Consider the following 27,165-nt stretch of genomic DNA (forward strand, 5'->3'; position numbering starts at 1 on the left):
TTCCATCAGAATCATTGAGTCATTGTTTTAAATACCTATTCACAAAAAATGTATTCTGTTTGTTCTTCTTAAACATGAGAGTTTACAACAAACGTACAGATTCAAACCACAGTAAGTAAAAGCACTGATCAATGGAACATTTCTCTCTGAGGTTGTTTTTTTTTTGGAAGTTGGAATATTTAGTGAATAACACTGTATGATTGTGGTAGATGAATGAGTTTCAGGGGCCAAGCTGCAAGTCATCTTCTTATATAATACGCTACCGTGACTGTCCGTTTGTCTATCCAAGATTTTAAATCACCTGTAGCTCGCAAACCATTTGAACTATTGATGTGAAATTTGGTACACATATACTATGTGATGTCTACTATACACTTTAGGGTTGATGATTGACCTCCAAGGTTATTCCTCTATTTATGTTTATTTTATTTTATTGTAGAATCAACTCTCGGCAGCAGCCAGCAGGGGGGCCATACAGCACAGGCGTACGGGCGGCGTTTTCATCCCTACCACCTTTGCTGTCACTTCCCCTACCTCTTCATATCTTAAATCATTCTTGAGGTAGATTGAAGACTTTAGTACAAGCTTAAGTGAAAAATTAAGGAAAACGTACTACGTAATTGTAACATGAACACTGACTTAATCAGTTTTAATGCAAAAAGATGCAGACGAAAGAAGAGAAGAAGCGGGCCGCTAGGGTGGAGAAAAGAAGAGCTGCTCAGGAAGCAGCAAACACATCAACCTCTGAGCAAACAAACGCTAAATGTACAGATAAAGAGTATGAAAACTAGGAATGCTTAAGTCAAGTGTATTCACTGCACGTTATCGTGCAGTGCACCGTTACTGGTGGGTTTATAATGCTTAATGTCATACACTTAACAAAGTAAACTAATGCAGAAATTCTTCTTACCTGTGGCAGCATGGCAACATCCTCCTCCTCCTCCACACTGCTGCCTCAGTTCTGATATCTGGCTCTCAAGTGCTGTTATACGCTGGTTCAAAGCAGAGACATCAATTTCAGTGCAAGAGCAGGATGGGGCTACTGTAATGCGGTGAGTAATCACTAAAGGTGTGCCAGGCTCAAGAACGTGTTCAAAATCCGTGTTTATATCTCCATCAACCCCCTCTAGAACCTGGCTTGTGCAGGCACCGCTGAGCCGAAGAGTTATTACTTGAGGAGGATTTTGGGTGGGTATTTCTTGGTTTGGATTCTGATGGGTCTTTGTCTGAGGCAAGAGTTTGCCTGTATTTGTCTCTTCTTTAAATGGCTGAGCTCCAAGATGTGATTTCCTTGTAAACTGAGAAAGGACACTAGGTTGTTTTTTATTGTCTAGCAGAGGATCTTCTTTGTTACTCATTACTCTAGAGGCTTTTTTTGCCCCAGCGTTACTTAAACTTGGTGTTTCCAAAGCACTGCCTTCACATAGGAGGACTGCTGTAAGTGTTATGCACAACCAGTAGACAAAAGGGCCCATGGTCAAAGAAACAGTTGTAGTTATGAACAATCCAAGAGTGTTACAAAGTGGAGATGTTTTCACCAGTTATGCCTGGGGTCCTGAAAAACAGAAATGAAAAAGACATTGTCATACCATTGACTGACTAACACTGGGAAGACACCATGAATGAACAAGCAAGGAAATTATTAGTGTACCAATAGGTCATCACTATTTTTTGTAAATTGAAAGTGTTATTTTCAATATGCAGAATGTAGTATCTTGTAATTTTGAATGCTCACTCTTATTTGAAAACATCTGTTAAAGTGGTCCAATCAAAGCAGAAACAAAATGTGGATTAGGCTTTGTTTCATGATAAGACCATGCTTTCCAATAACATACTCTGATACATCAGTTATCACAATTTAAGGGAATAATCCATCCAAAAAAATGATTTTTTATTTACCCCAAGTTGTTTGCATAGATGGTCAACAAAATATTTTAATCTAATGTTATTATTGAGAACAGAGATCACAAAATTAATGACACAATATACTTAAATAAGGCCAGGGAGAGGTTAATATCAAACAGCATGCAAACAATATTAAAACATCTATTAAGAAAATCTGAAATAATTAGTGTCGTATTATCACAGTGCGCACAATGCATGCACTTTTTCTTAAAATATTGTTGACTTAATGCTTGTGCATAAACGGGAAGCTCTGTCTTCAACTGGAAAGCTCAATCCTCTTTGAACACACTTTGTCTTCGAGCACTTTTTTGATTTTTCTTTTAAAAAGCAGACTGGCGGATTAAGTCATTATGAATCTGTTTCAGTTTATTTATTTATTAAAAAATGCAAAAAATAAATACATTTTTGCTTCTATTTCCTGTAATTTTATTAGGCAGTTACCAGAAAGATGTGTTTAATATCGAATCATCTTTACGCATGAGCATAAGAAACAGCCTGACCAAAACAGACTTGAGTTAGCCTACTTTGAGAGTTATTGAGAACACAGACATTCAGACAAAACATATTATTTATTTAATGTTTGTGATGGGTGGGGGGGATTATGATCAGGATACTTCAAAACATCAAAAAAGCAAAAAACCTAGGTGCTTATTGTTGTTGAATCAGCGACATTGTCAAGTCTAAAATGCCGTATGGCAGGCTTTACACCACTGATATAACACACAAAGGGTCAAAATCATGAAAAGAATATATTCATTACCTTCACGTTCAGTCTATGGTAAAAGATTGCTGAACATCATATCACCATGTAGTGACTATATTAAAGAATTACATTATATTAAAGAACTGCCTCCAAAGTGGCATCAAACAATATGATGATATCTTCAAGATGCCGCTACACTGATTTAACTTGAATGGGATGAGCAATCATAGGATAATTGCCATAATCTAAATAGTTCACTTCTATTAGACTGGAAGTCATGTGTAAATATTCAGTGGTATGAGAACCTCTAATTCTCTACACCTGTTTCTAGGTTTCTGCCTACAAAGCCCTTTTGTCCCATTGTCCTAAACATTAACCTCATCTTCATTATTTTAAACTTTTAGATGATACTTTTTTGGATAATATCATTTTGGTCTCTCAGGTAATATTACTTTCATAACTGGAAATTAAATCTAGTAGAAACATAAATCTGGCTCCCCCGTACATTCATCCAATCACTTTGCAAACTTGTTCTTTCCTTTTCTGGGTCCCCTATTGGATTAGCATTGCCAGGAAAACAGGCATCAGCTCCAAACAGGATGCTAGTCTGTTACAGGACACACTTCAGAGCACGTCCATCTTTACTCACCCAAATTTGTAGTCACCCTTCATACCAGGCTAATTTATATAGCATACATATTTTTTGGATCTTCTGAAGAAACACATGCAATGGGGAAAGTGTATGCAAATATGAATCGAATAAATCAAAGACACATGGAGAGTGGCCAAATGCAAATGACTTTAGCTGAGAAGCAGAGGAACCATTACTGTTATCCCTTGTGTAAAAGGTGGACATGGTGGAGATTCACACATCCAATGAGTGGGTGAGTTTTCAAACTAAAGTGAGGTGGAAGCATTAACCACTATGACTGCACTACTAATTATATTTACATACAGGCAAATAAATGTTGAACATTGTTGTCAAAGGAACAGGCACTGACATAATAGCTCTTCATACTAGAATGGCATCAAGTAAACAAAGTGTACAACATGCGATATTTGTATGATTTGTATAAATTATACAAGGAACTGATGCACAAAAAGTAGAATACAAAGCACAACAAACTCTGCTGCCTCATTGGCCTTCTTCTAAGGTGTATGGGTCTCTGTCTACCTGCTGTTGTGACTCACCCACCTGCCCAGTGAAAGTACCACCTAAGTTCTCATTGTCTCATCTTCTCCCTGCAAATCTGTGTGTACATATAAACATTGACCTCTAGCCAGACTGTTTACTGTGTGTATTTGCTCTATTTATAAAGTTTATGCTAACCAAACAAGGGTTTTTCACAGGGTTTTTCCAAAAGGTCTCGAGTAATGGGAAAATAAGTTAGGAATACTTCTGGTATTGACATATATTCTTGTATATCACAGTGTCTGAGAGAAGTGATGTATTGCATGCTGGATGAATATGCAAGTAAGAATTTTACTGTACTTTGTATAATTGTTAATACTACTACCACTACTACTTCTACTACTACTTGAAGAGGCTGATCTACAAAGAGAAGTCACAGAAGAACTTGAAGAATGTCACTGTATTCTATACATGTGACAACATTACTGCTGCTACAATATACAGTATGTTATCACAGTCTGCTCTGTATTCATACACTATTTGCCCCTGGTGAAAAAGAGAAGTCCAATAAAAAAGTATTCAGAACTCTAGATGCTCCATTGTTTTCTTGTTGCGGGAAGTCACTGGAAGTGTAAATATCAAGATACATCCAGCAAGGAACACTGGACCTCATAATTAATCTTAATAACAGGAAGCTAAATGGCAGTACCACACAGTGTTAGTCTCTAGTCATTACATTACTTTTGACTGTTTAGAATTAGTTTTACTCATCTTTTTTATTTTACTGTTATTTTTTCATTTTTTTTTGACACCGTTCAATGCTGGTGTCACACTGATTTTTGTGGATGACTTTAGTGACAGCGCTGTGTTGAGGCACAGACATCAGTCAGTTTAGTAAGCTTGACCTAATAATAAAGGAAAGAGTCTCTTACAAAAACATAGTGTCCTCTTACTAGGAATTTCCCACAAATAGTCTTGTTTATCTCCTCCACATTTAGCTCTTTGTAGAGTTTTGTATTTGCATCTGGATTATATATTTAGCTTCTACTTCTCCAAATAAAATAGTTGCCAATGAAACATGTGTTTAGAGCGGCTTATAGTTTTTTAAGTATGTAGAACTTATTGTTTATTTTTTTTTTTATTCCTTTAAGGTTGTTGAATTATTTTCATGATCTTCTGCAATGCACCTTTTGTTTCACATTTTGTCATGGTTTGTTGTCAGTGTCCATATCGTTGCTATGGTAGGACAACCAGACGTGCGCAGTGCATGATGACATTGTCACAGTGGCATAAAGGTTAGTGCTGTACACATCATGGTTGTCCAAGATTCCGGATACAAATCAAAACCTTTTTCTGTCCAGATTTCTTTGTTTGTTTTTCTGGTTAACACACCTTTGCTAGTGAAATTCTGATTGGTTTTTAGCGTAGTGCTTTGGGGTTGACATCTCAGTTTATACATTTTTTTGGTAATGGACTTAACCTGTTGTTTGCCTCACATCTCATCTCATGATATTTAGTAAAATAATATCTGCCTTCTTTTCTGGGTGTCAAAACATTTGCATAGCCAGGGTGGGTACCTGACCATGATACAAACAAACAGGCAAGAGTGCAACAATGAAAAATGACAAAAATGCAAAGAAAAGTGCTTTATGTAATGAAAAGAGTTTGGCATTGGACTACAAGGGCAAAAAAACTGACTGTCTAACAGAGCTACCACAATTGCTTTTACATTGTCTCAAAATGGTCAGCAAGATGCGTTAGTCCTTAAAACAGTGAAATGGCATTAGCAATAATAAAGGGAAGTAAAAGAACAAAATTCACCATCAAATGAGCTCAAATGGATGAAATACCTGACAGATAACATTTTGTTTGAACCCCTTAAAATAGCAGGAACTGTCTGAGAGGCTGATCAAGGCCTCCTTGGGATGAAAAAGGACAATCGCTAGGACAGAGACCAAGAGGAGTTGCAGATTTTGCTAATAAATAAGCCTACATGACTGTTCTCATAAAAGAAGTTATGAGTCGTTTGTCAGTTGCCTACTGAGTGGTCCTTAGCTGTCAATATTGTGTCTTCTGGTATAAGGCGGCTTTAAATATACACATAGAGTCACATTCTGTAAGGCCTGGATTTAACTATTGAATCAGGAGCTTTTCATACCTTTGCTACTGTATATAAACAGTTCTAGCCTTGTGTTCCAGCATCTCCTCACTTGCACTTAAAAGGCTGGGTCTCATCTTCATCTCCCACTTGCTCTGCTCTTAGTTGATAACTATGTGCTGAACCCTATTAGTTACACAGGAGAGTCCTGGCCTCCGGTGAGTAATCTCAAACCTACTCATTAAATGGGCAGCATGGCCTCAAATTCCTCAACCTGGGACCACAAGCTGTTTCAACCCCTTGTCTGCCTTTCTTGAGTACACTTGACGTCTATGGAGAAGGGTGTGTAACCCTTTAACAAATTCCTCTCTGTTTCTCTCTCCACCTTATACTAGCATCCCTGCCTCTTGTCCTCCTGTTCAATTTAAAATATTTAAAACACATCAGATCTTCTTGTGGCCCATGTGCTCCACCACTGATATCCATAAGACCTCTCCTACTGCGAGTTTGTTTCTTTTTCACTCCTAGATGTCTCCTGCTGGACCTAACCTTGACCTCTACCACCTTAGTGACGCTCCTACCTTCAGACTCTTTAGCACTTCTCATTTTTATCTGACAAGTCCATTCGTAATGCCGTAATCTGCTAAACAACTCTAGTCTGTAGTAAAGTAATTAAAATATTTTGTCTTAAATTTTTAGTGATGGGCTGGACATAGCACAATTTTACCTTCTCAAAAATTAAATATTATAGTTCCAGAATTGGAGTCAAGAACAACGTGCAAGCAATGTGTGATGGGGAGCAGGACTGATTGCCTTGGGGATGCTGAGAACAAATTTAAAAGACCATCTGGTGCAGCTGGAGCTATACTAAAATGAAGGCCTTGGAAGAGGTGCAGGGTGTTGCTTACTTGTTGAAAGGTGTCATGTTCTTGATGACCTCACTAGTTTTCCAAATTACCATCTTCTGTGGATACTGGTAAAAGACCTGAAACAAAAGTGGAACCTACACACTTTGCTTTTTATCACCTCTTAATTGCCTTGGAAACACCATAAAGTGAGGCTTGAAATTCCATGAGATGGTTGAGCAGGACAGAAAGCCAGCAACATTCAATTCCACCTTTCACTGTGCAGGCTGAAAACTTCAGAGTGAATAAAAAAATCCTCTCCCCTGAAATCTGTCCCTGGATCACAGGTGAAAGTCACAAGGCTCCTCTAGCCTCCCCATTAGTGGAAATTAACATCTATAGCAGATTTTGAAAGTATAAAGCATAATGGAAAACATACACATTTACACATCATATTTAGGTGTTACTTAAAATCTGTCTGAAAATAAAAGAAACAAAAGTATGTGTGTCTGCTCCAGTGTTTCCCCCCTTGCATTCTTTCAATTAGAATCATTGACTTGTGTGACTTTTGCCTCATTTTTGATGCCCCCTTGCCGGATGTCAGCCTCCTAAATATTTTCAAGCAGATTGAGGATTGCTTGAAGTTCTTTCTCAGATATTGCCTACATCCTGCTCAACAGCCCAGCCGTTTTCCTAACATTGCTAATTACTGACAGAACTGCTTGTTGTCTGAGAAAGAAATGCACATTAGCAGCTCTCCTCGCACGCCCCGGCCTCAAATCCTGCCAAAGGGTGACATTTCCGTGTCCAGGAGACGCAAAAACAAACAAAGGCTGTCTCAGACAGTACTTAGGCAGAAAAGCCTGCTTCATGGCCTCTGCTGGACCTTCTTAAAAAGACAAGGACTTGTCAGCCCCAGTGCTGACACCTGTCAGAGTGTCCCTGTTCCTCTGACCCTTGGCTTGGATGTCTTTCACTTTCCTTGCACCTTTATTTTTGCATTTTGCTACATTTTAGGGAATTCAGAGTAACTATATGACTCTTACTCCTGTAGTAAATAACATGATTTATTTTTTTTTTAAGAAATCATTGGCTACAATGCAAATATTTATTACTCATCTTTTTTTTTGTTTAGATTATGTGGCTTGGTGTTACGCCAGGTTAACGCATCAAAGAATTAGAATCAGACCTTGTGGGCCATTTGAACCATTTCTCCAACCACACATGGAGCAGAGGCTCAACTTTTCAGTTTATCTTAGTGGTGCTCCTATTTTCCTCCAAAGATATTCAAAAGGACAATACCCCGTGGATTCAAAATTAAAAATAGTCTGAAGTCACCCGGATTTTTCTGTAAAGAATGCTACAGATGTATTCAAAGGTTCATAGAAGTTACATGTTGTGCTTCTTGATTCCACCCTTCCCAAAATAAAAAGTAAATTTGTAGCAAGATGGAGTTCTACCATTACAGTACCTTAAATCCAGTTCTAAAGACAAACATGGCATATTTCTTAATAATAATGATAATAATAATACTTTACATTTATATAGAGCTTTTCTCACCACTCACGCAGGGAGGACCCAGCATGCAAACTCATGATCTCTTTACTCTTGTCAAATAAACACAAGAGGGATGAATATAGGGAGAAGAGAAAAGTGTGCAAAGTAAGCAAAAAGTAACAACCCTGATGCCACTCTGGGCCACCTTGTACTTAATCTTCAAACTTAGCCTACCTACAAGGTTCGTGCACCCATTTTCTCACTTTACAGTACTCAGTCTTTACTTCCTCCCATCTGTATCACTCTGTCTCTCTTACACACACACACAAAGACACACACACACACACACACTGCCTTTATTCTTGCGTCTCTTCCTCCTATGTAATCTCCGAATTCTAGACTCAGTTAAACACTGGCTTGAGGTGGCTTTACTCTGCCTCTTCAGGTCACATCCAACCATGCCTGGAATTAATACCTGGATCAGAAAGGGTTCTATAAAGGCACTGAGCCACCAAGCCACAGTGCCCACTGGTAGTCTCTAAGACTGCTGCATCCCTTATCCTTCTGTAGCACTTAAAGGGTCTCTCAGGAAGACCCTGGGATGCCTTACCTAAAGGGCCACATGCTTCCTTTCTTTTCATTTAAGGCTTGTTGCTGCCAGCTGATGAGAAGGAGCGGTGACAATCAGCCTACACACTGTTCTCTCAGATCGCTGCTTTATAGGGTTATTCCTGGGCTGGGATACTATACTGCCCTCTATCTGCTAGGAGGGCTTTTACCTTCCTGCCCTCTTAATGTGAGGTTCTACTACCTCTAAAGAAGGGTCAGGCATTTCTACAACATATTTGGGAAAATGTATTATATTTTCTCCTACATTGTAGACATGTCCTTCCTGCTCCAAACTTATGGCACTCCCTATGGCCATTTTGGGACAGTTAGTAGGCTGATAGGCTTACTGTTCCCTGGTGGTTATTTATATTCCTCCATTATTTCCTCCATCCTCATTGCCATTGCAAGTTTTCATACCATTCTAATGAAACTGTTGGGCTCTGTCTCTTTCCTGTCCCAGCATTCACTGCCTGGTGGCCCCCCTGCCCACTAGCAGAACCAGCAATGTTGAACTAGATCCACTGACTACTGTAACTTTCTGTTTTTGCTATGTGGTATCTGCAAATTTTGTTCGTTTATTTCATTTTGACAGGTTTTTTCAAGAATTACTTTGCACCTCCAGTGGGCACGCATTCAGTTTTATTGCAGCATCTTTTGTTTCATAATAAAACGGAAATGCAACAGAAGTTGACATCACTTCAGGATTGTTTTGTACAAGTAAAACAAACTCACTACAAAGATCTGTTTATTTGGTATTCACTTCTCTAAAGGCCATAGCCAAGTGATTTTGTTAAACAATGAGTGTTGGGTTATGGATACTAAACAGCAGCAAAGAAAGAAAGAAAGAAAGAAAGAAAGAAAGAAAGAAAGAAAGAAAGAAAGAAAGAAAGAAAGAAAGAAAGAAAGAAAGAAAAAGATTTTTCATCGAAATTCTAATTTATACAGGGTGATGCTATCTTTGGCTTTCAGCTCCATTGACCTAGAATCAATTTTCAGTGAGGTCCTTGTGCGCAGTTTGCTTGTTCTCCTTATGCTTGTGTGTGCATACCAGGTGGTTCAGTTTCCTCCCTTATCACAAAGGCTTACATATTAAATGCATTAGCAGCTCTAAATTGGCCTAGTGTCAGTGAGGGTGTGTGTGAGAGTGTGCCAACCTAAGACTGATATCCGCAGGAACCTGATAACACTGGCATAGACTCTGCATTGCTGGTGCAATATACAGTAAAGGAATACGGGTTTGTAAATTGGAGAGGTAGATGTATAACTGGTTGAGTTAAACAATTTCTCATTGTGAGAATTTTACAGTACACTCAGTTTTTTATGTTATGTTAGGCTAATATTCTTACCTTCACCAATTATAAATATATAAATATATAAAAATGACAATTGCAGTATGCAATGTATGTATTTATTTTTTTATAAACACCAACCACTAATGATGTTAAACTTTTTATAACCAAAATTGGGTTCACACTTGGTGCCAGCAGCAGTTTATCTCCTTCTTGGCAGTTAACCTCAGCTATCAGACTTACAATCTGTTTGCATACTTGATACACAAGAAAGCTAATTGTTTGAATTAAAGAAGAGCTTTTGTAGCTTAGGCAGGTTAGCAATGCTGTCATCAAACCTGACATTACTGCACAACAATAGTTTGACATGACAAACACTGTTATGTTTTGTCAGTATATGACTCAAATCCATAAAATCCTGGAATGGAATGACAAACTAATGGCTACTATAATGTATCATAACATTCTCAAACCCACTTATATAGTATTGTGTAGGGTCAGGGCCTATTCCAGCTACATCAGGAACAAGGCTGGAACCAGCCCTAGCAGACCACCAAACTATCACAGTGTCCAGTCATTCACAGACCCACAATCACTCAGGACTAAGTTAGCTGTACTAATCAAACCTAACATTTGGGTTGTGGAAGAACATCTGGATTACCTAAAGAATAAACTCCATGTAAGCCTTTGGAGAACATGAAGACTCAATGCTGGCTGTGATGATGACACCATGCTGCAATATGATAGATAGATAGATAGATAGATAGATAGATAGATAGATAGATAGATAGATAGATAGATAGATAGATAGATAGATAGATAGATAGATAGATAGATAGATAGATAGATAGATAGATAGATAGATAGATAGATAGATAGATAGATAGATAGATAGATAGATAGATATTTGCTCCCTTGAGGAATTTTGTCATTTTTACAGAAGCTCATAAATAAATAATGGTCTGAATACACACCAGGATGACTGAAAAGAAACAAAGTATCTGACTTGGCAGTTATAGTCACAGTGAGGCATTATGCAGGCGTACTGATAATATAATATAATAATATAATATAATATAATATAATATAATATAATATAGTTTTTAATACGTAGTTTAATTTTAATATAATATAATTTTTCAAGGAAAAGTATTTATTCTCACTAATCATGTCACCAGTCTGACATGTATAGGACTCTATATGCCAGAGAATAAAGACTTATTGCAGGTAAAACTTTCTGTGTACTTTGTACACATGACAGTAATGACCCAATACAGCTATAATATTATATAATTTCTGTATGTTTTTTCCTTAAACCCATTGATGTGACACTTTAACATTAAAAAAGATTGATAATATATGTCTATTCATTCAAAGATTTTCTGGTTCACTTTCCTTTGCCATTACCTCAGGAATATTCAACAAACTAAAACAAATTTTAGAGAATGTGAAGAAACAAGATTTAATTTATTCTTGATTGTTGTCGTTATATTTTTCCACAATTTAATAGTTATGGTAGTAAAATTATTAATTGCAGTTGAAGCCTCAAGTAAATTCAGATGTAAAAAGGATGAATACCAATGCTGAAAAGATAAGTGATTAGGGAATTTCCACCTAGAGGCCATGAAAAGTTTGGCTGCAATGGTGCCTAATAAAAAAAACTTTACTGTAATCTCTGTATTGAAAATTATTTTTTAAAAAAAATTGATCTTAAAAAAAGAACATGAAATAAAAGTCTGCAGCAACAAGTGCAAGGCATGTGAATAGCAGGCCACCACAAGGCACCAAAAATGTCTCTCACACACACCCACACACACTCTTGAAAATATTTTATAGTCAATTAAACAATATAGATTAGAACTGAATGAGGAAATTGGGAAAACCAGAAGCTTCTTACACAAGCACAGTGAAAACTTTTACACTCCATTCAGTAGGCACAGTGGGGCAGTGATACCCACTCTAACAAAATACAACTCATAATATTAAATTAATTCATTTTCAGCAACATTTTTGGAGCTCTTTTTAATTTACATTAAGTGCCTACCTTAATTACACTTGTAAAATTTGTAAGCTCAATGAAAGGGAATTTAGTATTATATGTCTGTAAACATTATAGTGACATTTTAATGCAATTTAAACTGAATCTGTAATTTTCCTGCCTTTACAACAAAGTGCTATAAAGTCACACAAACCTAAGTTGTGTTTTCTTCAGGAATGAAATGAAAAGGCATTCCAGTTCTGTCAAAAGAGCCTTTGATTATCATGGATTTCATTATGATGCTTCTTCTACTTAATAAAATCTTGTTTCATGTCCATAAATTTCTATTAGTTACTACTCCGTTACAAGACAGAGTCCTCAGTGGGTCTTAGGAAATCCCTACCTTGTAATTCACTGATATATAAGAAAGATCTTAGGAAATACCTTACAGCTAATGCTTTCAAAGTATTAAATAACAAACTTAATTTAAAATATTCAGCTGATTTTATTTTGTGTTACAACTGATTAAAATGACATGAAGCAGATAAAGCTAAAAATATAACTTTATTTGATCCTATCTATCTATCTATCTATCTATCTATCTATCTATCTATCTATCTATCTATCTATCTATCTATCTATCTATCTATCTATCTATCTATCTATCTATCTATCTATCTATCTATCTATCTATTGGTTATGTAGCACCATTCATGTATATCTGTTTGTCACTCTGAAGAAATACCCCGAGAAGCAAGTTTACCTGTTCAGGGTCCAGCTGCCTGGCTATCTCACTCCCTTCATGGGTCTCTCTCAGTCTGTCATTGAGTGACTGTGAGAGAGACAGAGAGAGAGAGAGAGGGAGGGAGTGAGTGAGAGAGAGAGAGGGAGGGAAGGAGGGAGGGAGTATTGAAATGCTACATTTAAGATCTTAGTATAAAACAGAAAGAAAGTCAGTGAGAGAGAGAGAGAGAGAGAGAGAGAGAGAGAGAGAGAGAGAGAGAGAGAGAGAGAAATGGAGTTGGACTGGAGGGGTGGAAGGGAAGTGTAAAGTGAGAGAGCTATAAACAAGATACAACCTAGAAAGAGGGAGGGAGAGGGGAGAGAAAACTAATAAATGGATTTAATCAGAAGCCTGCATACGTTTTCTGTTTATTCCATACATCTTCTCTCTAGTGCATCTCTGTCTTAAATCTCTTTATGATGTCATATATATTTAAATATATTAAACTAATATTGCCCCTAAGAAGCCTCATTTGAAAATGGTTTATAGCTGAACAAAGTCCAATCAGATTTTCTCATCACTATGAAATAAATCACACAACTGTAGGAATTGTTGAGGCTGTTTCTTTGGCAGCAGATGTGAAGATGTGAAGAAGCCCATTAAATCATATTTCCTCTTTGTACATGGGCTTTACAATGTGGATGTTAATGGGGCAAATACCACCATCCATATACTGCACATGTTCACACGGAGCAGTTACATTTATTTTTCTGAGTAATGGGCATATTTTCCTGTGGAATGGGACAGGAAAAAGTTGTTGGTTATACCTTATGGACTTTGGACAAGCATAGAAAATATATCTTTTTACATACATAACCTCAGCTAGAAAACAAGATGCAGAATTTTTCTCTACCTCATCTTTTCCCTTTTAGAGTAAGTAGCTTTCTCATAGACGGGAAAGACAACTTGATTTTTTTGGACTCACCATGACTTTTCTTCCATGGCTTAACCTTACCCTTATTTAAGAGGAAACATTCATTATAATGTCACGCCTGCAAAATAACCACTCAAAATACTTTATGATTATTACAGAAGAACATGCACTATTTGTCATTATTTTCCATGGCAATGCCCTACAGATGCAGTGGAGCCATCGTCACATTACCATTTTAACCAGCATGGAATTATACTGGAATGGAAAAATGATGAATTTCACACCAGTTCATTCTGCTGTCACTGTTAGAAGAGACATAAGGAAATAACTTCATTCTAACCGCATAGCTTTATTACCTCATGCTTGGACATCTGTGATTCTCTCCACAAATGTCGTTTTTAAGCTATGCTGCTTAACATTTTGTAGAACATAATTATATAATTTATCTTGTCTGGTTGGTCAGCTATCAATCACATTTTGTTCCTGCACATATGTCTACAAAAAGATCATCACATCAAGTGTGTGTTCCTTACTGATTGATACATTTTGCACGGTTGCATACACGACTATTCATTTGCTGGTCTATATGCATTAATTTCAGGGTCCATTATATGTTTCTCCTCCTCCCTTTATAGTGTTGTTCAGATTTAGCAATTGTTTCTGTTTATACATTTAGTAGTTTCTGCTCTTTGATTTAAAGCTGGAATTGGACACCAGAATACTGATCTCCTTGTGCGGAGGCAAAACTGTTGGAACCACACAGTAGGACTTTATACATTAAGATCTTTTTTAATGATTCAGCTGATACTGTATGTTCAATTATTTGATCCAATGCTTCTCTCTACTATAATCTGCACTACATTGTTTTCAACTACTTAGTTTTCTTTGCCGACTGATGCTTTGATTTTTATAATAGAGTAGTGGATACACAGTGGTGGACTCCCAGTTTCAAGTACCTAATGCATGAGTAGCTTGTACTGTATGTTCTCTTCATATTTTCTCTGAATATTCTTATTTCATCTGAATTACCTAAGAAATGCATGTTGGATGTAGTGACTATTATGATGGACAGGATAGAAGAATACCTGGATGTACTTGTAAATGGATGTCTTTGATCATTTGGAGGAAAGTGATGCAGTGATTAGTGCTGCTCCCTCACAGGTCCAGCAAAATGGATTTGAATGCTGGCCCACTTGCTGTCTCTGTGAGGTGTGCATGGTGTTCATTTGTCTGCTTGACTTTTTCTCAGTGCCAAAACACTTGTGAATTGGGCTGATCAGTGACAATAAATTGGCCTAGTATAATCGATTGTTCTATTTCTATCTCCATCAATTTTAGTCTTATTAACTTTTTAAATTTTAGTCCTGTTAACTTCTTCTACCTCTTCCAGCTCCATATCTTCTTCTGTTGATTTATTATTAGCATCATGCAATTAGATTACACATGTAAGAACTATGGAATGAAGAAATATAAAGACAACAAAACTGTTGTGCATAACAAAGGAAAGAACAATGAAACCGATAATTAAAATTGGAGAACACATCTTGGAAGAGTACACCTTCAAATATTTGAGAAGTATGCTCTCAAAGGATAGAAAAAAGTGAAAACAAAATAAAATTATTTAGAGAAATGGGAAAAGCATCCTTCAAAGTAAATTGAAAAAGGCCAATAAATAGAATTGATAGAACACTAAAGAAAAGAAGAATAAAAACAATAATCTGGAGTGTAGCATTGTATGGGGCAGAAACATGGACAATGAGGAAAGGAAATATACATAAACAGAATGGAAGCTTTTGAACTGTGACTATGGAGAAGTATGGAAAAGATCTTTTGGATGGACAAATTATGAAGTGAAAAATTGTTGGAAAGGATTGTTGAAGAAAGGAGCATGGTGGAAACAGTGAAAAGAAGCTAACAAAACAAGTAACTGGAGATTAAACTGGAGGGAAAGAAGTCAAAAGGAAAACCATGGCAGAACATGTTATATTATTTGAAAGATGTAAATCATTCCAGGAAATGAGAAAAGAGCAGAAGACAGAATACAATGAAGAAACTGGCAATTGAAATACCTGCCATATGGCAGGTAACTAAAGAAGAAGAAGAAGAATGAGGGTAGGAGTGTGTGTGTATGACTTTGCCCTATGATTTTACACCCTTTCAGGGTTAATTCCTTTTTTAAGCTGAATGCAGTTGCGATAAACCCCAGTTCACAATGACCATGAACTGATTTAAGCAAGTCAGAAAATTAATGGAAAGAAAACTTTCCAAGAGCCTGCATGATTTCCCTGAATTGAATCAGTTAGACCACAGGTGTTGAACTCCGGTCCTGGAGGGCCACAGTGGCTGCAGGTTTTCATTCTAACCATTTTCTTCATTAGTGACCAGTTTTTTGCTGCTAATCAACTTCTTTTGCCTTAATTATAATTAACTTGACTCAGCCCCTTTGTTGTTTCTTTTTCCTTAATTAGCAGCAAAACAATAATGAGACAGAAAAGGAGCCGCCCACACGACTAGCTATCCACAATATCTGAAAATAAAGAAAAGTGAAGGTCTCAGTAAGACTGATCTCTCAGATCACCAAAACATTTTGACGGTGTTCTTAGAAAAAACAGAAAATCAACAATTTTGGAAATGTCTGCTGTGGCAGAATGAGAGCAGAAACACGCCATGGAATTAACTAACTAGTTTAATTAACAGCAAGAATCAGCTTCTCATTAAGAAACTGGTTGGAGTGAAATTGGTTGGAGTTTGAAGACCCAATTTACCTGGTCATCTGTTGGCTCATTTCACATCTCCTTTCTGTTTGGCTGTCATTTAATGAAGAAAAGAATCAATTCAGAGGACTGAGTCCTTAATAACAGGGCTATTAAAATGAAGGGCAAAGGAGTTAATTAGCAGTGAAAACTGGTCACTGATTAGGAAAAGGGTTAGAATGAATACCTGCAGCCACTGCGGCCCTCCGGGCCCGTAGTTCGACACCCCTGGGTTAGACTATTATTTGTCAATATTATTCCATGTTTAATTAAACTCATTAACTTACAGGTTGAATAACCCTAAATTATTTTTAGACTATTTCCTGAGCCTAAATAATATTTCACAGGAAATATTCCGGAGCAGCATGGGGCACAGTGGATTGCAACGTTCCATCATGGATCTAGCATCCTGGAATTGAATTCCACTTCTCATTGTTATCTGTGTGGAATTTGCATGTTCACCCAAAATCTGGGTAGATTTTTCTGGATACTCTGACTTACGTTGTACATTCCCAATAAAATGTAGGTCAGGTTGATTGAACCGTATGACTGTGAGTGTATTGTAAGTGGGCCCTGTGATGGAATGGTAAAGCAGGTTGAGAATGTTATGTCAAGTTAGTAATTATGCTTTGCCAGGTCTTTGTTGTTACTGTGTTTATCAACCTAAAGTACTCATCATGTAGTAAATATGAGTCTTCATAGGCATTATTTGTATTTTTTTTAATCAAAGCAGGCTGTTTACACTTATGTACTTACATTGATTTCTTAAATTATGAGCATGATTGACCCTCTTATGGTTTAAAAGAATGAAAAAAATCAAACAAATGTTCAGATACTATCCAAAATTTGTTGCCCACATTAGTTACCTTGCACTAAGAAGACATGCACTATGGTGTACTTTGTACAGGTACCATGTACATGTACGTGGTTCTGTGTGTAGTATAAGTCAGCATACATGTCATATGAAAGAAAACACATTTGAGCAATAGAATATGTCCAAAAAAGCAATGTGAGCGATAACTACAAACGACCTGTTCTTGTGGCACTCATTTACACAACCAGATATTTCAAATCATTCTCAAATAAACCAGGAAATAAAAACGTTTAAAACATTTATTGTAAATAACTAAACCTTTTTAAATTCACACAAAATATTTTTACCTTGGAGTAGAAACTCTGGAGATGTTTACATATTAGAAGTTTTGAATTATTGTCTTGAGCCATACGGAATATTCTGGATTGTTTTACTACCTCTTCATTGCCAGTCATTTTGGACTTTTCTGGCACCAGTAACAGGAAAAACCAGTAGTGGTTTTATTTTAACCTGCAGATATTTAAACAACAGGCAAATGACTTGTGACAAGATGTAGTAATAACCAGCCATGTGTTGTGTTCCTTGTGTTTAGTGGGTGGTTCCTCAATACACAAAGCCAACTGCCCATCACCACAAGAGACTGCCCTCAGCCCCATTAAGGCGGGTGTAACTCACAGATCCTTACGTTTCAACCAAATTCACTTGGGAGTGTGTGTGCTTGGGAGTTGGTGAGTGTTTATTGTGGTTCTTCCTGTCCTTGTCATGTACTATATCACTATAGTTTTTTTTATCACTTTCTGGATTTTGTATTGGTACTTTGTTTGCCTTGGATATATTTGCCCTTTCAGGCAATTCCTTTTTGCTATATGTGTTGCACTGAGCATTCTTTTCTTATAGAGGGTTTTTGGGAAGTATTAATCTTTTTATTTATAAAGGTTCTGTGTTTGCCCTTGTTGGTAGCCAGGTTTTTCCCTCTAGTGAGCCTTTTTGGGAACTTTTGCATATGAACCCTCAAGATTCATAATAATGCTCACTCATACTAAGCCAAATCAGAGATACTGATTTAGGTAACACCAAACTCATTAATATAGGAAAGGAGATCAGAGTAATAACAGAAAACCCATAATATTCACATACATTCAGACAAATATGAAACTGTTGGTCCTATAGCCATGAGGCAGGGAAAATAAGCTAAAGCAAAGAGTACCAGAAACTAAACCTAATAGACCCAAATGGAGAATGTGATCAAGAGTAGGTCAGAAAGCAGAAGCTTTGGATATAGCAGAATCAAAATGGAAATTGAGATGTGAATACTATAATAGCACATATAGACACAGCTAAGTAGAGCAGGAGGTTTAGCCAGTCAGAAATCTTGAAAGCTATCACAGTGCCCATCCTCAGGAAGTGACAGTTATGAACACCAGTAAGGGAAAGGCATTTAGAGTAAGATTCTTAGAATGGTGGTGTTTTGTTTCAGCCAGGGTTATTGCCCTGACTAAATTATATTTTGTTTATTTAGTTTTTTGTTGTTTATATATTGTTTCATTCTATGGTGTGTTTTGGTTCTGTTTTGTTTTTTTACTTTTGTAATTCTGGGATTTTCTTTAGTTTTGTGTTGTAATGTATGTATTCTGTCTTGTCTCTAGTATTTGGAACCTAAGGAGGCAGGGACACTTAATTATGCAGATGGTGTTTTGGCCCCAGCAGTGCTTAAACTGAAGCTTTAGAGTGTTCAACAGCTTTGGCTTAATTAGAATTATGGTTTGTTTCAACTCTCACTTTATTTTTGTTCTTGTTTGGTTTCTTTGGTTTTGGCCCCTGTATTCATGTTAAGATACTGTCTTTTGATTATGATTTAGATTTAGAACCATTTGTTTTCTTTTTCGTTACTGCCTGGTTTCTTTTTCTATTATCTGAATATTTCTTTAAATATAAGGATCTTGCCATCTTTTATGTTCAATCAGAGGTTTTATGGCTTTCCTCTTCTCCATTTTTGTGAACATTTTTGAGACTTTTATTATTTAAGGGACTTAAACTCTATTTTGGATCTGGCAAGCTTATAAGCCAGGTTGTTGAATTTGGGGTCCTAGGTGCCTGGGGTAAGGCCAACTTTGGGATCATACATCATGGCATCCTGATCTGACTGGTGGTATTTGGAGGCCTAATAACCCTTTTTCTGCTTCACTGTGGCAGATATAAAAATAGATGGAAAATGCCAGGAGATGGATAAGTGCCTATTGAGAATAGACTGGAATGTGGTTAGGATGGAGGCAGGAGTTCAAAAAATAGAAAAGACAAAGTAAACCAGGAGACCAAAAACAGGAACATAGAACAGAAGTCAAAGTCACATACTAGGTAGATTAGAAGTCAGAAATCCTTTTTCTAACACACAGATTGTTCTTAAAGAGTTGACCCAACGCTAGGATAACAACAGATGCATGCCACCATCTTAAATAACAATAACATGTTACAAAATGGTGTTGTGGTGATGTCACCTTAATAATAATGAAAGAAACAGAATAAGAAATAAATAAATAAAAATGAAAGTAATTGACTCCAGGGATGCCACAACAAAGAATCATAACACTAACTGAAGGCAGAACTGTTGAAGTTTAGGACTGATTAGTAACACAAAACATTTAGAATCATAACAAAAAAGTTATATTGTTAAAATCACAAACAAAATCTAAAACTTCAATACTCATACCCCTATAACACATAGCTAACTGTGGACAACTTAGTAACCTGAATGAAAAGTGCAAAGGCACCATAACAGAGGGGATCAATCAGTGCTGGAGAAACGCAATTGGCAGCATTTTGAGGAGAATAGACAAAGTAAAAGTAGGAATGTCTACTTAAGAGCTCACCAGCAGAAGATTTGCTGGTTCACTGCAGGACTGGTATAATGCAAGAGCCAAAACTCTTTAAACTCTGCTGAGCTTATTTTACAACGATTGACACAATATATACAACATTTAGTCTCTCTTTTGATGTGTGGTAATTACATCAACCTCAACTTTACCCAAAGCACAGCACAACTTTCACATGAACTTCATTTCCATCAGCTATCGGTATGGAGTGGGCTGTGAGCACTCACACTGTTTAGGCATGGCTTTGTCATTCAGTTGGCAGAACTGTATTATTGCCTCTGGTTTGTTTTTTGTCCTTTTTGATGACAGTAAATAAAGCTCATGTCATGTTTCTGTTTCATTTATGGAGCCATAGCTAAAGGGCAATGTCATTTCCCACTTGAAACAATGTTGTTTATCGTAATTATACCATTGTAATTATTTATTCACTGCATAAATATAACAATAATTTATCCTTGTGGAAACTTTTATACATTGCACTTAAGTGGTTATTTTGAACATAAACTGTATGCTCCTGAAGACACTTGAGTTATTTAATGTGTGATTTCTTTCAGGTGAGTGCAAAATGGTGAGGTCGGCCACTTATACCTGTTGTACTATTTTGAGTGAACGCTTTATATTTGATGTACAGTTCAAATGTTTGAAAGTGCTGTGGTACAGGCATTCAGTGTACCACCTGCAGTTAAAGCAGAGTATTTTGCTAGTTAAGTCATCATCAGTCATAAAAAAAGCAATATCCTGTGTCACTCAAATTACTTTGCCTCCATTCATTAATCTAGAGGTGACCTTACAAGTCAAAAAATATAATTTGCTTTATTTTTTTAAAGAAGAAAAAGGGCAAAAGATCTTTAAAGAACCTGAAGCATATTTTATACATAATCAATTCACTTTTGTGAAAAATCACATAAATTCTACAGCTGTGGGTCAGCTTATGAAAGTTTCTGCAAGGGATGTTCAAACTTTTTTTTAACTCTATTTATTAAGAATTTCAAAAACAAATTACATACCAACTTTTTAATGCTGTGATCGAAGCCCAGAAACAGACAGACACTGAGACAGCCAAATGTCCAAAACACACATGTTTAATTCTCTTTGCCCTTTCACAACACCACACAATGCACTTAAACAGCCTCAATTTGCTCACAGTCCCTTCTTTTCTCTCTTCTTCTGCCACCTCTACTCTTCTCCTCACAAGCTCCGTCCTCTTCCTCCCAACTCCGACTCCCCGAATGGAGTGAGGCGGCCCCTTTTATGTTGCACCTGGATGTGCTCCAGGTGCACCCTGATGAATTTCCTGAAGAACTTCTGTTGCCATCCAGGGCTCTGGGATCACTCAGGTGCCCCCTGGCGGTGGCCACGGACTCCAACAGTGTTGAGCTTCTAAGCTCCCAATCCGTGGCCCTGATGTAATCTGGGGGGGGCTGCCTTCTTGCGCCCCAGGGAAGATATCGCCCCTCTCCCGGTACTCCCCTTCTCCAGGCGACCTAGTGGGCAAGGTCCCCGGTCGTCTGCCACAATGCCCAATTACCACTCCTCCTGCCTTTACCATTTCCAATGAAAATATAAAAGTGCGGAAACATTTTGAACATCCTTCTTACTGTAGCTCACTTATTGTATTAAAGTTTTCATATTGTTGATTTTTTAAAATAATTTACTATCCACAGTTGCTAATATGATGTGGCATTGGAAAATGTTTATTTACAATTGATTTAGTATAAAAAAAATATTTAATTTAACTCCATCAATTAAATATGAGGCCAATGTTTAAACCCATTTTTCTGGAGCTATGAAGCTGTAGCATTAACCAATATGTAACCATTCATGGAATGATCAAGGACAATATATCATACATTCATATATCCAGTTACAGTGATTAGCGAAATCTTTAGACTTTACTTCGCTGTGAGTTTGGTGAAATCATGACAACATTCTCTGAACTTCTCTGAACTCAGTGAAATGATTTGAAGTCAAATGGGATCTGTGCTGTGAGACATAGACTGAATGAATACCACAAACAAAATACAAGAAATGACCAAAAACTAGTGATAAGTATGTAAAATTAATATAACTGCGGTCACAGAGTTCCAGTCCATAAAGTGACGGCGTAGGACTGGCTCGTTCAATTTCTTGAAGTGACAGCTCTTTTTTGTTTCCCATATATATGTGCTGATACTTCACCATTTGTTCTTTCTTCAAGAAGGAAGAAACATTTTGTAAGTAGTAATAGATATTTCATCATTATCATTTCACTTCAAATAATGAAAATAATGGCACATGTGAAGAAAACAATCCATGAAATAGTGGTGTCACAAAATTAAATATAAAATTAAACAAAATTAGAAATAATCATATCAATAATAAAAAAAAAATAATAAATCATTTTGGTAAGTACATGACCGGTGGATACCCATGATTGTAAATGTGTTCCTTACCACTCTCTCCAGCCACTTTCTGATGTGACATACTCTACTACCTCTACATCTGTTAATGTGTGAAGGTGAGGGTGACCGTTTGACTTACTTAAAAAGTCATTTACATTTCTTTTTTTGTTGACATTTAATTTCAGGTACTCATTCTAGTGCCTACCATGGTCATCATATGCAATAAGATCTACAAGAGACATGCTATCAGCAAACCATTTTTGTACAATCTACCTATGAAATGTAATCTTTCATATACAATATGTGAGGGGGTGTTGATAAGACTCAGCCCTGTAAAGCACATATACTCAGAATGAGAGGCTCGATAATTTTGGTCATTCTTGTTCACAACCTGCTTCGTGTCAGAAAGAAAATTCAATAGCCACAAAGATAAAAAGGCATGATAGGCATGATAAAAACTCCTTGAGAAGAATATGGTGTTAGAGGAAGAGTTGAAGTCCATAAAGAGAATCTGGACAAGATGATTCTAGCAGTTGTAGAATTTCATGAAGCCCTAAGTGGCAAAGTCCTGTATATGTACATTGGCTGGGTTCCTTTCTTGAAAAGTGTTTCTAGGTTTCTTTCTCACATTCATGTCCGGACTGTCCTTTGTGGTAATGATGAATTTAACTCTCATTAACAAGATAGGCTAGTCCATTACAAGGGGAGTATTTCTATGTTATTTGCTTTATCACTTGTATTATGACAAACAGAACTGTTTCTGTTTTGATTTTATTGGTAGAATAGTAAAATAGTTGATGTTCATTTCATGTACAGATTTTGATAGACAAATGCTAATTAAGCAATATATACTTCAGTTTTCATTGTATAGTTAAACCTTGAATATTCACTGCCTAATTGTTACTGCTTGCACATTTCACTTGTAATTTTGTAGAGATATTTACATTGAAGTCCTTCAAGGTAAAGAGTAGAGCCATATCTATAAAAAAAATGTTTTTTCCTTGTTGTCAAGATCCATTCATGTAAATTCTGTGCTTAATGTTATATTTTTCAGAAATGTTTCCAAGTATACTTTTGTTGAAAAGTGTAGACCTATGTAAGATTTGTTTAATTATCCACCTACAACCCTTGAAAAAAGAGCATGTCAATGGTGTTTTTGCTTATTTGTTTTATTTCAGAGGTACGAATGCAAAACAATGAAACTGAAATTGAAAGACAGGCAAAGGGCAATCCATCAGATGAAGTTTCTGAAATAGAAACTCTTTTCAGTTCAGAAAGCCTTTCCCTTTATTTTTGCATAAAGTGCAAAACAGTCAGTTCTTGCAGCCCATTTAATTCCTGCAGTCCTTCGCTCTTAAATAATATTATCCTGATATGTCAACATTTAACTCAAGCACAGAAACCCCACTTTAATGGAAACAAAAAGCAACATTGAAAAGAGCAAGGTTATACTGTATAAAATGGATTTAGAAGGAAATAAGAAATAGTAAAAATAAATCCAAAGGAAGAAAAAGTAAGTTTAACCTGTAAAAGATCTTTAAACTATAAAGTGCAGTACTTTCGTTTTATAAAGGTCTATGAAATTGTATCTGTTACTTTTGATAATCTGAAAATCTTTCAAGTTTAGAGTGTTCAAATACACCTTTTATTATACTCAAACTGCAGCTTTATTTATGCTATATTATTTAAAAATAAATGAGGATTCAAGACCCTAAATAAGGCCCTTGTTCAGCGACTTTGCATACAGAATAAAGTAAGGCTTTTGTTTAAGTATAACACCCATTCTGAGCTCATACCTTATTTTCCATTCATAGAGGGGTCTCATCGTGGCTCTGTTTCAATCAAGCTTGTTGGCAATCAAGGTTTACTTTTGTAAAGAGCTGAGTAGTTGGGCAGGTGTTACAATTGCTAAAAACAAACAAAATATTTTATGTGCTTGCTCTCCTGGGACTTCACCATTCATTCAATAGTGCCAACTTCTCAGGGTCCATAAACTGTCTTCTACAGTTGTAATGCAAGCACAGTGTGCTGCAGCTTTCGACAACAGTGTTTAAGGGTTTCACTGTAAACAAAGGATTATGGTGAGAGGAGCCTTTTCAGAATTAGGTGATATTAAATGGGATATCCCTTAGAGACCAGTACTGGGGCCCACTGCTCTTTTTAACATTAAAATAACTTAGAAAGGAATAAGCTGGTTAAGTTTGCAGGAGATTTCAAACTGTGTAGAATGGCAGATAATCAAGTATCAGCTGAATCATTGGAGGGAGACCAGGATGGAATACAGGCTTGGGCAGATTTATGGTGTAGCAGATTAAATAGATGTAATGTATTACACATGTTAGATTTCAATACTGTTTGGGAAGTTTAAAACATGAAAGGACACTTTATGAGGAGGACCTAGGAGTTGTAGTGGAATCATCACTTTCTGCTTTCAGTGTAAGTGTTTAAAAGGGCTAATAGGATGCACAGTCAAGGGAGGTTTGGGTTAGGGTTAAGCTTAAGTTTTATAATGCACTAGTGAGGCCTAACCTGGAGTACTGCAGTTTTCATGATCATATTTCAAACCGACATATAGAAGTAAAAGAAAAAGTCCAGAGAAGAGTGACTAGGCTTATTCTGGGACTGAGAGGTATGAACTACAAGGAATGACTGAAGGAGATGAACAGCTTAGATTAAGTAAAATGAATATTAAAGGGATGACATGGGTAAGGTGTCTAAATTAATTAAGGGAATTAGGACAGTGGATACTGGCCATTATTTTAAAAATACAGGGATGCAAATTTCACATAAATGATTTTTTTTTTTTTCTTTACATGGAGGATGATAGACACGTGCAATAAGTTATCATGTAGCATGGTAGACATTAGGGCTTTAGTGACTTTCATAACTTGACTCAGTGTTATTTTGGAGAAAGTAAAATAGAGAGGTTACTGGGCTGAAAGGTGTATTCTAGTCACAATAGTTTTAATATTCTACCATGCAATGGATACTGTTCAATATAAGAGGATACCCAATGGCCTAATTGATATGTCACAAGAACGAGCCAAAGACGTCAAGAAAGGTTTGGGGCAGCCACCTGTTTAATATTCCCTGGCTGCAAATGGGTAATTCTTAGGAGTTGTTTACAGGTTGGAGTCCAAAACAAAACTGAGGCAGGTTGTCAAAGATGGCGGCTTTATTTGCCGGGACAGGAAGTGATGTCATCATAGGGGCCTGAACCGGATGTGGTGTGATTAGAAGGGCTGGAACTAGAAGTGCCACATCATAGGCCACAGAACCAGAAGTGGTGTCATCAGAGGTGCCAGGACCTTGCGAGACTTCCCGTAGATGGCCTGCAAGGGATTGAGAAAGAAAGTCAGTGTACCTCACCACCCTCTGGTCTGGTGTTTAATTACCATTATTCAGGCCCTTTAGCTGCTTCCCAATCGTATGTGTGTGACAATATATAAGAAAATACTGAAGTCTTCTTAAGACATAACTGAGGTCTTATGTAGATCAATGTGTGTCTATTTATATTTATAGAATGTCACCTGGGTAGTAAAAAATATTTCTTCTACCTGCAACCATCAAATCTAGGATAGATTCCACTGGGCCTTTGTTGGGGTTGGTAATGAAAATAGGTATCCTATGGGTTATATACTTTTTAAATGCAAATAATAAATGCAGATTCATGTTTTCTTCAATCTAACTCATTGGAACTTTTTAGAGCATACAGTTGCTTCTCCATCTTTTGTAGCAGGTTTTCCAGATCCTGCCACAGTGTTCATGGAAAATGTCAACATCATTTTTAGAATTCTGGAGACAATCCATACAGCATAATAAAGTGCACATATCATTGCTTGAGAATGATGCACAATTTTGTGTTTCAGCATCTCATGAACAGAGGCAGCTCAAATTGTGAAGTACCAGACGAAACTAATCTTCTTATTGATTAACAGTCCATTAGACATCTTGTCACTTAACAAATGTGAGGCTGACATTATATCAATCATGCCAAAATGCAATATAGACATTAATGTTAATAGGTAGCAAAGGTGAAAAAGTCATATTGTGCCTATTACATTGGAAAGCAAAATACACCTTGAGCCAAACAGCGTCCTTTGAAAGTGGTTATGAGGTTTGGCTCTACACAAGAGAACCCTAGCAGGTTTTGAAGTGTGTTGACCTTCCTTACCTGAAAGCGTTTCTATCTAGCGCCAACGCACTAAGGGTCACCCCACCTGAGGGTTGTGAAATGACACGTATTTCAGAGCTAACTGTAAGCTCCCTGTTTAGGGTTAGGAGAGTGAAGTAAAAACAGTTGACCACAGCCTCTTGGCAGAATTTAAAAGCAAATGCAGAGGTGGAATTTGGCATCATGAATGCATTCATTTAGCCTTTTGCTCTATAAGTAAATAAACATTTACATCCATTTAAACCAATGGGAATGGTTTTAATTTTTGTCTTCTTATTTACTACTTAGAAATGATCAGACAGAACCAGTTGTTTAAGGAGAAATGAAAGAACTGTTGGACAGCTAAACAAATTAACGTTAATTCAATACAAAAAGCTCTTTATCAGCCCCGAAAGAGAAGAATGAAATGATTTTATGGGTATAAAAGTGGTGATATGTCAAAAGTCAGTTCTGTCTGCT

General features: G+C 36.7%; 1 protein-coding gene and 1 long non-coding RNA gene across 3 annotated transcripts in view; one reads left to right on the forward strand and one right to left on the reverse strand.

The window, feature by feature from the left end:
- Positions 1 to 12,944, reverse strand: part of LOC114650889 (tenascin-like) — a 585,410-nt gene extending 572,466 nt beyond the window's left edge. Inside the window, exons 1-2 of one of the 2 annotated variants that reach the window (XM_051933682.1) lie at positions 12,820 to 12,944; positions 911 to 1,555 (exon numbers count right to left, since the gene is read on the reverse strand). In XM_051933682.1, coding sequence (XP_051789642.1) covers positions 911 to 1,475 — 565 coding nt within the window. In that variant the 5' untranslated portion in view covers positions 1,476 to 1,555; positions 12,820 to 12,944. The remainder of the gene's footprint in view (positions 1 to 910; positions 1,556 to 12,819) is intronic. The other variant, XM_028800800.2, reaches the window with a different exon arrangement.
- LOC127529643 (uncharacterized) overlaps positions 1 to 27,165 on the forward strand; it is a 744,809-nt gene that overhangs the window by 499,577 nt on the left and 218,067 nt on the right. The gene's annotated exons all lie outside the window — the stretch shown is intronic.

This window comes from Erpetoichthys calabaricus, chromosome 1, assembly GCF_900747795.2.
Source record: "Erpetoichthys calabaricus chromosome 1, fErpCal1.3, whole genome shotgun sequence".
Lineage (NCBI taxonomy): Eukaryota > Metazoa > Chordata > Cladistia > Polypteriformes > Polypteridae > Erpetoichthys > Erpetoichthys calabaricus.